This window comes from Aptenodytes forsteri, unplaced genomic scaffold, assembly GCF_000699145.1.
Source record: "Aptenodytes forsteri isolate BGI_AS27 unplaced genomic scaffold, ASM69914v1 Scaffold231, whole genome shotgun sequence".
NCBI classification, from domain to species: domain Eukaryota; kingdom Metazoa; phylum Chordata; class Aves; order Sphenisciformes; family Spheniscidae; genus Aptenodytes; species Aptenodytes forsteri.
Genome location: NW_008796046.1, coordinates 1,151,893 through 1,163,071, shown reverse-complemented (window position 1 = coordinate 1,163,071; position 11,179 = coordinate 1,151,893). Strand labels below are relative to the sequence as shown.

Genomic DNA, 11,179 nt, shown 5'->3' with positions numbered 1-11,179 from the left:
TGCCCCCTCCCAGCTTCTTGTGCACCTCCAGCCTTCTCAGTCAGTAGAGCATGGGAAGCTGAAAAGTCCTTGACTAGTGTAAGCACTGCTCAGCAACAACTAAAACATCGGTGCATTATCAACTTTGTTCTCCTCCTAAATCCAAACCACAGCACTGTACCAGCTACTAGAAAGGAAATTAACTCTATCCCTGCCGAAACCAGGACACCAGGGAAGTGGTTGAGTCCTCATCCCTGGAAGTATTTAAAAGACGAGTAGATGAGGCGCTTAGGGACATGGTTTAGTGGGTGGTGGTGTTGGGTCAACGGTTGGACTCGATGATCTTAGAGGTCTTTTCCAACCTTAATGATTCTATGATTCTATGATTCTATGGTCATGGATTCACATACAGCTTTTGCAGTGTGGTCCACCAAGCTCTGATTCAGGAAGTCATTTATGCCCATATTTACATGTAAGGAGCAGCTAAGAGCCACTGTGCATGTGCTGAAGTGTTTTGCTGAACTGAAATAATGCATTTTTAATTCGTCTCTTGTTTGTGTCTTCAGACACTTGAAACGAGGTGCTGAAAACCTCTCTCCACCAAGAATCCCACTAGAGCCAAAGGCTCACGAGGCCACCACCCGAGCACAGCTTCAGTGTGCTGTTTTGCATGGGGATGGGCAGAGGCAGGCAGACGTTAGCCGGAGACAGACCCAGCACGCAGTGTCGCCTCAGGCAGCTGCCGGTTTCTCTGTATCCCATCAGATATTTGAATGAGTTCATTGCACTCTGCATGAATTGCACTGAAAAATCTTTCCACTTGAAGAAGAGTGGAATTTACAACGCTGTGTTGTCTTTGCAAGTTCTTCCACTTTTCCTAATACAAAGGTTTCTTCTCAAGGGTTTTTTTCCCCTGGGACTTTAATGGATGAACCTAGATAATTCATGTGTTCCATACCTTGATGTAGCTGTGCGGTTGTGCACGTTGTCTTGCAAGGGAGTCAGATACGTGGTGCTCTTTGGCCCAGCAAACTCTCACAGGAGCACTTTGGCTCTCCTCATGCTCTTCAGGTTTCTGCAGCCCATCCAGACCTGCCTGTGGCAGCACTCTTCCCAATCCTAACCTTGCTACAGCACCCTGTCGATGAAGATGCTTTTGTGTCAAAGCATCCATGCCACGAGCTGCTTTGTTTGTTTAACCTTGTGGCAAATTTTAGTCATCTGCCTGTTTGGAGGACAAGGGGAATGAGACACTGCTCTTGCTCCAACAAACTGGAGAATAGACATACAGGCCATTAAATGGGATGTTAGCAGAGCTTCGGCCTGGCCCTGACCCATTTTCCAGGGGTGAACATGACATTTACAGATGGGTTGTTTCTGCAAGCATGCTCAGAAATGTCAGGTTGTGATCACCCTGGGAGCTTTCCTAACAGGCTGCATCGACTGGCTTCATTGGTGACACCAACACTGAATTCACCCACTTTACAGGCTTGAGCATGTACGAAGATACCACAGCAGCTTCTGTATGGAATGGCCAACGTGTGTCCCTTCATCAGCAGGGCCCATAAGCTTATAACACCAAGGGAAATTCAGAGAAGTATAAACTGGCAAACCTCCATGGGGTTGTGATTCACACCAGGAGGGTTCCTGAGGTCTCACTGCCGTTGGGTTTAACCTCTTTTTATATCTCCAGATGGACCTTTCCCTGGTTTCTGGCATTTCTGCAGTGGGATGTCCCGGTGTTATCCTCCCCAGAGTCCACGCTTTTCCCTTTGGTGGGTATTTAGCCACCAGGAGGTAGGGAGGGCCTTGGGCTGCTGGGCTGTAGCAGGTGCTGATGGATATCCTTTACCTGGCTCAGACCGTGCTTTCCCCATGGCTGGCCGAGCAGAGGCACTTGGGTGAACGCTGCAGGCTGAAGAGTGGAGCTAAGGTGAAGGTAGCAGTGGAAGGAAGGAGATGATCATGAGGGTGCTGGTGTTTACCCTGAGGTCCACGAAGTGGACTTTGTGTGTCAGAGGTGCCCAGATGCACCACATAGTCTGAGTGTGGGGATTTTTCTCACCCTTTCCTATCATACGCGGACCTCTCCACGCCGCTCAGTATCCCAGTGGCTGGCTGTTCCTCACGGATGGTCCTCAACCCTCCTACTTCTCTGTGCTGAGACATGAGCAGTGGCAGGGCTGTTACTCTTGGGGTTACTCTCCCACAACTACGTTGCTCTCTGAGCTCCTTGGCCCTCTGCGGTGTTCACCGTCACCTTCAGTCATGTGTTTGTGATGTTTTAGACGTGACAGCATGGGCAATAATTCTGCCTCCTTGAAAGGCCATGCTCCATGGCCCTCAGGCAATGCAATATCCATGATTTGTGGGCTGCTGACTCAAGCAACTTTTATAAATGGATCGCAGCATGGTTCTGCTCTGCCAAATGGCTTGACTTCATCCTTTTCCGTACATTAATCATATCTTGCTCATAGCCTGCTTCGGCCGGTGCTAAAGTCACCTTGTTGAAGGCTCAGCACTTTCTTCCTCTTCTATGCCAGTGCTGTACTTGATGGGCCCCAACCAGGGATGCCCGCAGATACTGGTCCCTCCCCATCCTGCTCACACTGACTCCATTGTGCATTGTCCAAGTTTCAAATTCATGCATTCATATATCACATTGTTTTAGCCTTTGTACACAATTAGATATTGGCTCGTCCAAACTGACTTGCTTTGTGTACGTATATATGTGTGTGTGTGTGTGCATGTCTTAGAGGTTGATTATTAATGTTTGGGAAAAAATAATCTTGGGCACCAGGAGCTTCATTATACCATTCACAGTCTCAGTGCAGCTTTACAGTAAATTATTGTGTACAAGATAATAGCATGGGCATTAGAAGATAAAGCTGTCATTAAGCATCCATGGAGGAGCTGGAGACAGGGCACTCGATGCAGCAGAGAACGAGGGGGTAGTTCCTGCACTTGTGGTGGCAAATTTTGTATGTTGACAAGACCATTGCAATAGGACTTGGTTGGAACTGACCTTTTAACCAAAGGGGGCTGGGGTGGGAGATGGGGTGAAATGGTTGAAGCCAGTGTCTTGGGGTGCAGGGGGCATATTGTGTTGCAGTAACATGTCAGCCTGTCAGAAGCAGCAAGGAATCATCCAGGTCCGGGATTTTAGACTTATTTGTCTGGGAGGCAAGAACACGTTGTGCCGTTCACTATTGCACGAGGGACCTCAGCATGGGGCAGTGTTCCTTTATTGCTGAAAATGTGTTAGGAGTCATGTTTTGGCTCTTGCAGAACAGTAACCATCCATCAGGCTTACCTTTAAAATTAATCGTGTTTGCAGGAGGATACACAGCCTGTTTATACTGAGTCCAAATGGAATTTTTCTGTTCACGTTAGAAAAACAAGACCGGCCCCAAAACTGAGCCCTGCTCAGAACAGCTTTATTTTATTTTGTCAGAGAACAGCTTTAGGATCAAAACGTGTGCATGCTCCTCGTATGAGCAATCCTTTGTGAGCAGAATTTGCTCGCAGTCCAGCTAGTCCAATATCTTCTGGCTGATCGTGGCCAGGACCAGACAACTGGAGCGAGATTGGAGGAGATTCCTGTAGCGTGGAATAGCTCCTGCTTCAGCCCATAGTTTGTAGAGGACAGCTAAATGCTGAAGAGCAGTGTTAATGACTATCTCGAGCATGTGTTGCTGAAATTTCCTTTGATACCTCTGAATATTCTCAATATCCATCTAAACATTAATTAAATCTCATTAAATGCTGGACTTCAGTGACCTCCTTCGGCATTGAGTTCCAGAGTGCGACCAGGCATTATCATTGATTTTGGGTTTCCCACTGTTTCATTTCACTGAACACCTCTTTTCCTGCATTGAGAGGGAAAAGGGAGCTGGAGAATATTTGGGAGCAAATGATAACTACTCTATTTCAGAAAGGCAAAATAATTTGAAAATCCCAGACAAATTTGCTACTTAGTTTGGCCAAAATGTAAATGTTTTTCATTGCTGTTTTGTTTACAGGAATATTAAGGAGAAATGAGATGTTCTGAAATATTCCTTGTGAAGCAGTTTGATATTTTGCTTCATAAGGGGATTGATAGTCCTTTTGTGTTGTCCTGAGTAGAATAAGGAAAAAATGGGATGGAAAAGAATTAAAGAAAGTGAAAAAGAAACATAAATTTTAATTTTAGAATGAATGAAGCATTTCAGGCCAAACATTTTGTAAAGGATTTTTTTTTCCCGGTGAAAAATCTGAATATTTTTCATTTTTGGTTCAGCCATAGTTTTTCAAATTAAGCTAGAAATATCCCTTCTGTGCAGGACTCCACCATGAAGTTCCTGGTCTCCCTTTTCTGTGCCATTCATTATTTCATATGTCCACATCAGGATGGGGGAATTGGGCTGTCTCAGTGCCGGTAAAACTGCTGTCAGCCGAATACGTTTAACATCCTGTGCTGATTCTGAACAAACGTAACCTCTCTTTAAAGTCCTTTAGAGTAGGTGGAAACTTCGAAGTGGTTAAACCTGGCCCCGTCTCCCCCTCCTTCCGCCTCTTGGCTTTGTTCTGGCATCAATAGATGAAGGCAATCAATGCCTACGCGAGTGTTGGGGAGCATCCCCAGAGATGGCTGCGTGCCATAGCTTGGAGCTCACATCAACCCACGTCCCCTGGCTGGGGTGGAGGAAGACGTTGAGGTCACCTTCACCTGCAACCACCTTTAGCAATCCTCAGCCAAGGGGGAAATGCAATTAAAATAAAATAACCAGGGTGGATGAAGCCCCACGCAAGGGCAGTGTGGTATCCACTGATATACGTGGAGAGCAACTCTTGGCTTTAATGAATATAGGTCAGGCCACCGCTTTGCCAGGCCACTGTCATAGAATCATAGAATCATTGAGGTTGGAAAAGACCTCTAAGATCATCGAGTCCAACCGTTGACCCAACACCACCATGTCCACTAAACCATGTCCCTAAGTGCCTCATCTACTCGTCTTTTAAATACCTCCAGGGGTGGGGACTCCACCACTTCCCTGGGCAGCCTGGTCCAATGTGTAACCACTCTTTCAGTAAAGACATTTTTCCTTACATCCAATCTAAACCTCCCCTGGTTCAACTTGAGGCCATTTCCTCTCGTCCTATCGCTTGTTACTTGGGAGAAGAGACTGACCCCACCTCGCTACAACCTCCTTTCAGGTAGTTGTAGAGAGCGATCATCTTACAAGAAGATCTGCTGCCTATTAATTTGCAAGACGTCAGCCCCATCCTATGCAGCTCTATGTTCTCGTCAGGTCTGTAGATGGCTAAACCCCCTTTATCTTCACTGGGAATTTTTCCTGTTGGACTTGGCTTGCAAAAGGTCATCTGATGCCTTATATACTCCTATTTGTTGAGTTTCATTTCAGTTTCCATTTCAGGTCAGCACTGGGTTCCCGATTGATTCTAATTATTCTTTGTTAGGCTGGGACCAGAGCTAGGCAGAAAATTAGGAGACGTGTGATTTGCTGCTATTTCAGTTCAACCCCTCCGTTTCATTCCAAGACAGCAATTCTTAAAATCTTCCTCAGCAAAATTAAGAGCAGTGAAAACCCCTTAGATAAAGAATTACGGAGCTGGACTAAGCTGTGCCTGTTGGCTATGTCCCTACTGGTGCTAGTCCATGCTCGTGACTCATCCTCACAGCGTGAGCAAAGGCTTTTGCTCAGGTTTTACGTGAGCTTTGAGGCTGAGCTCTTTTAGGATGGGGTCTAGCACGCTCCTGAAATACTTTCAGAGCTAATTTTCTGTGGAGCGGTGTGCGGTGGTCCAGACACCGCTATGACCTGTTGTTCTCAAAACAGGGAAAAAAAAAAACATTTTCAGGGCTCCTTTCAGATTGCAGCCAGAATTTGTAACTTTTGGGCACCTTCCCCACAAATTGGCCTTGGGCTGTTAAATAGTAGTGAGGGAGGTCTCAGAACTGCAGGGGCTTTCCCCAAGCCAGGGTTAGTTTTAGTGTTACAGGAGCGACCGATCCGATACCTTAGAGAACAGATATTTTTCCTAGTACCGGAATGCCAAAAAAAAAAATCAACTCTTAAAGCTGCTGCTTTTCGTCTCGCTTCTTTGCTGCACATAAGGAGTGTATAAATTTATAAAGCAGCGTCTCTGGGTGACGTTGATATCCTGGAGCACCAGGCCAGTTCCATCTTCCTGCCCTAAGAGGTTGTAGCCGTGCCGTGCACCGTTTGGACAACATGAGCTCATGGTGACATAGGACCGTATCAGACAGACATTTGACGGAGAGTCACCAGACCTAGAAAGGGGGTTTATGACACCTTCCAGAGACGTTCCCCCATCCCTACAATCAATAGAGACGCAGACCCCAAGTAGGGCACCTGTCTCCTCGTTAGTACCTTTGCATTAGTAAATTCGATGCGTCTGGCACTCAAACGTGGTGATCCAGGCTGTGAAGTTGCTAGCGCACTCCTGCCTACGTTTTTGGCCCAGGGTAACTCGTACTTTTCCAAGCAATTGTTGGGCTGGGTTCAGGAGCTGGCATATTCCAAGGGCAGTTCCCAACAGGTTGTTTTGCCTCACTCATCTGTGGTGGAGACAGAAAGATTTAGGAATTAGTACTTTTGTGCTAATTAACCATGGTAAGTTGAGTTTCTGGGCACTGACGCAACCGGCACAGAATAGCCTGTGTCTATTCTAGTAACACTTTTTTGCAGTTTATGTGTTGCCTGAATATCAAAAATAGGCACTGAGATCAGCTTGCTGCACCAGACACAGCTGTAGTAAATGGTCTGTTCCTCTCCTCCTTCCTCTGCCTCTGCAAGCTCTGGAGAGCAGATAAGCAGAACTGGGCACGCTGGGTGCTTGAGCGTGGTCACAGCAGGGAGTAGCTGGTCCATCCCAGGTGTGGTAGGTCTCCATACGAACGTGGCCCATGCTCTCGCACATGCTTGAAGGGACCGGCTCTAGTGTAATAGCTGGTGATGTGAAATCATGCACAATTCGCCTGAAAAGGATTTAGAATAGAGCCATAGAATCATAGAATGGTTTGGGTTGGAAGGGACCACTAAAGGTCATCTAGTCCAACCCCCCTGCCGTGGTCAGGGACATCTTCAACTAGATCAGGATGCTACGAGCCCCGACAAACCAGCACTGGAAGGTTACAAGGGATGGGGCATCCACCACCTCTCTGGGCAACCTGTTATTTCTAGATATGCACTGAATCCGTGTGACATACCTGGTATTTACAACTTCTTTGTCAACACTGTAAAATATTTCAGGATCAATAGCCTTCTATCCTCCACTTCCAGAGAAGATCGTGGCTGAGCTATTTCAGAGCTGGTGGACATAGTGCATCAGCATGCATCCACCTAAGAATGGCTATCGGTCTATCCTTTGCTTGCAAAGCCAGGCTCATCTTGGGAGGCGCGGGGTAGTCAAGGGTCCTGTCGCCAAGTACAGCGGAGCTGAGTACTCACAGAATTGTTACGTCTGCATTAAGACCAGCAAAGCAAGGATGGAGAAGAGCAGAGGCATTCATGCTCATTTTTAACAGTCAGATGAGATCGGTTGTTGCATTAACAGCCCAGCTCTGTTGCATGATCTCTTGCTTTAGCATTTCAGCAACCAGCCCATGGGAGTGCAGAAATGCAGTCCCTGCCAGCCCACAGGTAGCACGAGGCTTTTTTCCTCCCTTTTCCCCACCTCGTGTGTCTGCCTTGCCTACAGAGATCACAGGCTTTTCAGGGAGCAGCCCGTCTCTTTCTGTGGGTTTGCATAATGCGGTGCATAATGAGGTTGCCAGGCACTATGGTAACAAATACAATCACGCTGCTTCAAAGCTCACCTCCATATAAACCAGCGTTTTATGAGCAGCAGAATGAGTAAGTCCTGGTTTATGTTCCGTCTTTAAAGTCCAGCCCCTGTGTGCACAGTACTACAGCCTCCATCCTTTGTCTCTGGTTCTGTAGACGCAAGCTGTGCTTAGGTTGCTGGTGGTCCATGTGGGCTGGTTGTCCAGCTGGCCTTAGAATGAGTGAGAAAATGCATTTTACCTGTCTTTCCCTCAGCTGAAGAACACCGTTTGGATGTTCCTCCTGTGCGCACTCACTGATTTGGAGGAAAGGTGTTACGATTTTCACCTCTGAGATTTCTACCCCTGCCACAAATGCGGTAGAAAATAGCTAACGGATGCAGAAGTTGCTAGGACGGAATCTGAGTGACAGATAGACATGGGCAGAGAGAATTAGTGCATGATTTTATTTCCTTTTGGAAAGCAGTTGAAAATATATAGTCTGCTTTGGAACAAAAGTGGATCCTAGGAAGAAGCCTCTTATCTTCTGAGGAGCTTATGATGAACTTTGAGTTTGTCAGCAATGTATTCACGTCTTTAATCCAGTTCTTTAAAGATGTTTCCTCTTCCTTTCTCTCAACTCTTCATGCAGGAGGGATATTTTAACAATGGACTGCAGAGAAATACCTGTGGACAAATGGGTGACGTTCACTGAACGGGAAAGAAGGGGACACAGATGAGCCCATTCATGTTATTGCTCGTTCAGTGGAACAGCTTCATGAAGAACAGCATCCTTCAAACAGGCAGTGTCCCTGGGCCTTTGGCAGTATTATCCAAGCCCAAGAAGGGCTGAATAGTAAAAGAGGGGGAGGGAAATGAAGAAATACAGGGAAAATAAAAAAGAGATGTAGGTAGAATCAGCGCTAAGAAAGGATGGAGAGTTGGAGATGGGATTTGGCTTATAGATTAAGATACCTACGTTTAGGGGTGTATGTGTGAGTGTCTTCACATGTGCTAGATGTTTGTATTCCCATCAGTGGACATCTAGTCAGTTAACAGAGCCCAAAGAGGCATTCAGCTCATCCTAAAGCAGTCACCCATCTTTGGCATAGGGAAGGGCTCTCCAAGCTCCACTGACTGTGTTGGCCAGTCCGCCTTGACTACCACAAGGACACAGTCACCCTGCAGATGTGGTGAGACCTTAACATAGGTGTCTTAGGAGGAGAACCACACCCAGGAGACTGTTGCAACCAGCAGTCATCTTGGAAGAGAAAGGGTTTTTTTTCCGTCTTTGCAGTGGGTTTATGTGAATGGGAAATGTAGTACTGGGCGGGCAGGGAGCTGCACTGATCCTGCAGGTGAAGGGATCGTTTATTACTCGTCCCTGAGGACAACAGATGCACTTCTGCAGCCTAGCCTCCCTGTCTAAGCGGGTCCTCTGATGACCGATGAAGTGGGCATGTCCATACTGAAGCTTTCCCGAGCCTCTGGACTCGGTCCAACTGCTTATCTTCAGAAAAGTAAAAGCTGAAGATCTCCATGACCATTTGCCAAATTTGGTTGAAGCTGATTAAGATGTTCAAAGCTATTATGGGAAGGGATTGACTGGCAGTACCCTCACACAGAGTTCATTTCCTTAATAAACCAGGCTGAAAACGAGTAACACAACCCAAAGGCAGTTGAGTGGAACAGGGCAGGAGGGACAGGGTCTGCAACTTAGAGGTCCCATTGCCTCGGAGGTGCCGAAATTAAGACAAGGGCTTTGATTTCCAAGGAAAATTCACCCCTTTGTGGAGGGCTTGTATCACCACCGTTAGGATAGCTCCTGGCTTGCGCTGGAGCCTTAAGGATCTAAACACTGCCTGGGACTATGTCTGAGCATGACCATCTAAGGTAGCAACACACTTGTGGTTTCTCCATCCCCATTCTCAGATGAATGGCAATTTTTAGAGAGAAAATGAAATGGTTTGCTTCAAAACTAGAAAGATGTTGGTGCTGCGTTGGGAAGAACTAAAAAATGCACAAGAAGGAGGCTGTGGATGGGAACCAGAACATGTCCAGCAGATGCTAAAAATCTTTGAAATGTGTTTGGGTTTGGGTTTTTTCTCCAGAAAGTCACAGCTCTGTCCAAAAGAAATGAAAGATGGTGTTATTTTTTCCAGTAACTCGGGAATTCACCATCAGCCAATAAAGAGAAGCCATAGCTCACAATACCTGATAAACCGTGCATTTCCTACTCTGCTTGAGTTTACATCTCAAGGCAGCTTTATCTTAAACTGTTCCTTTATGGAATTAACAAAAACTGTTGTGCATAATTTGGTGCAATATAGGCAAAACGATACAATTCACTACTTACAGGCATGGGTGAGGGGTGGCTGTAGAAAATCTTGGCTCCTTACATTTCTGAATCACCCAGCTAGCTTGCCTGCAGGGAGGTTTGCTGAGAAGTGCGTGTCCTGTGTTGAGTTGCAGAATACGAATTTTGACGTTCCTTTCTAAATATTCTTTTCCACCCTAACTGCAAGAGTCAGGAACTGCTTGCAGGTAGCTTCAGTGCAGAGATGAAGCTGTAGAGACAAAAAAGCATCTATGTTTTCAAAAAAAGGATCACAGTCACATCTGAGGCCAGCTTTTCAGAGGGCACCTGACCATTGTCACACAAGTAGCAAGTTGTCTGGTGCCCAGGACTGCCTGATTTTAGTAAACCAAATTTCATTTGAACTTCTCCTGATGTGTCAAGGGGTTTTAGATGCGGTCAAAAACGAGCTGTTGGGAGTCAGTTTCTTTGTAAACCTGACTGGATGGAGGCAAAAGCCCTTCCAAGTAGACCTTGCTGAGCTATGAGGGATTTCGTTTCCACATTACCATTACTCTCCTGTTGGTTTAATTCCTGAACCCCTTTCTTTTTTGATCTTCAGAAACGAGTTCAGACCCTGGGTAGATGTCAAGCCTGTGAAAGCTATAAAAGCGAAGGCCCAGTACAAGCCGCCAGAGGAGAAGATGACCCACGAAACCAGTTACAGCGCTCAATTCAAGGGGGAAACCAGTAAGCCTGCTCCAGCTGATAACAAATTCCTGGAGCGCAGAAGGATACGCACTCTCTACAGCGAACCCTATAAAGAACCGCCAAAGGTGAGAAACGCGGCAGAAGGGACCTAGGGCCATCGCTGCCTCTGGCAGGACGTGTCCAACAGAGTAAGGCTGGGCTGAACACTGCTTGCTGTCATTCCCCTTATGGGGAATCTTCATTTCTGACCAGCGGGTGCGTCTGGGGATCCATCTTGGAGATGGTGGTGGATGAAAAACTGAATATGAGCCAGCAGTGTGTGCTCGCAGCCCAGAAAGCCAGCCGTATCCTGGGCTGCATCAAAAGAAGCACGGCAACAGGTCGAGGGAGGGGATTCTGCCCCC

General features: G+C 46.7%; 1 protein-coding gene across 1 annotated transcript in view; it reads left to right on the top strand.

Moving 5' to 3' along the window:
• MAP6 (microtubule associated protein 6) overlaps positions 1-11,179 on the top strand; it is a 48,510-nt gene that overhangs the window by 22,160 nt on the left and 15,171 nt on the right. The window contains exon 4 of the mRNA XM_009286151.1: positions 10,687-10,900. Coding sequence (XP_009284426.1) covers positions 10,687-10,900 — 214 coding nt within the window. The remainder of the gene's footprint in view (positions 1-10,686; positions 10,901-11,179) is intronic.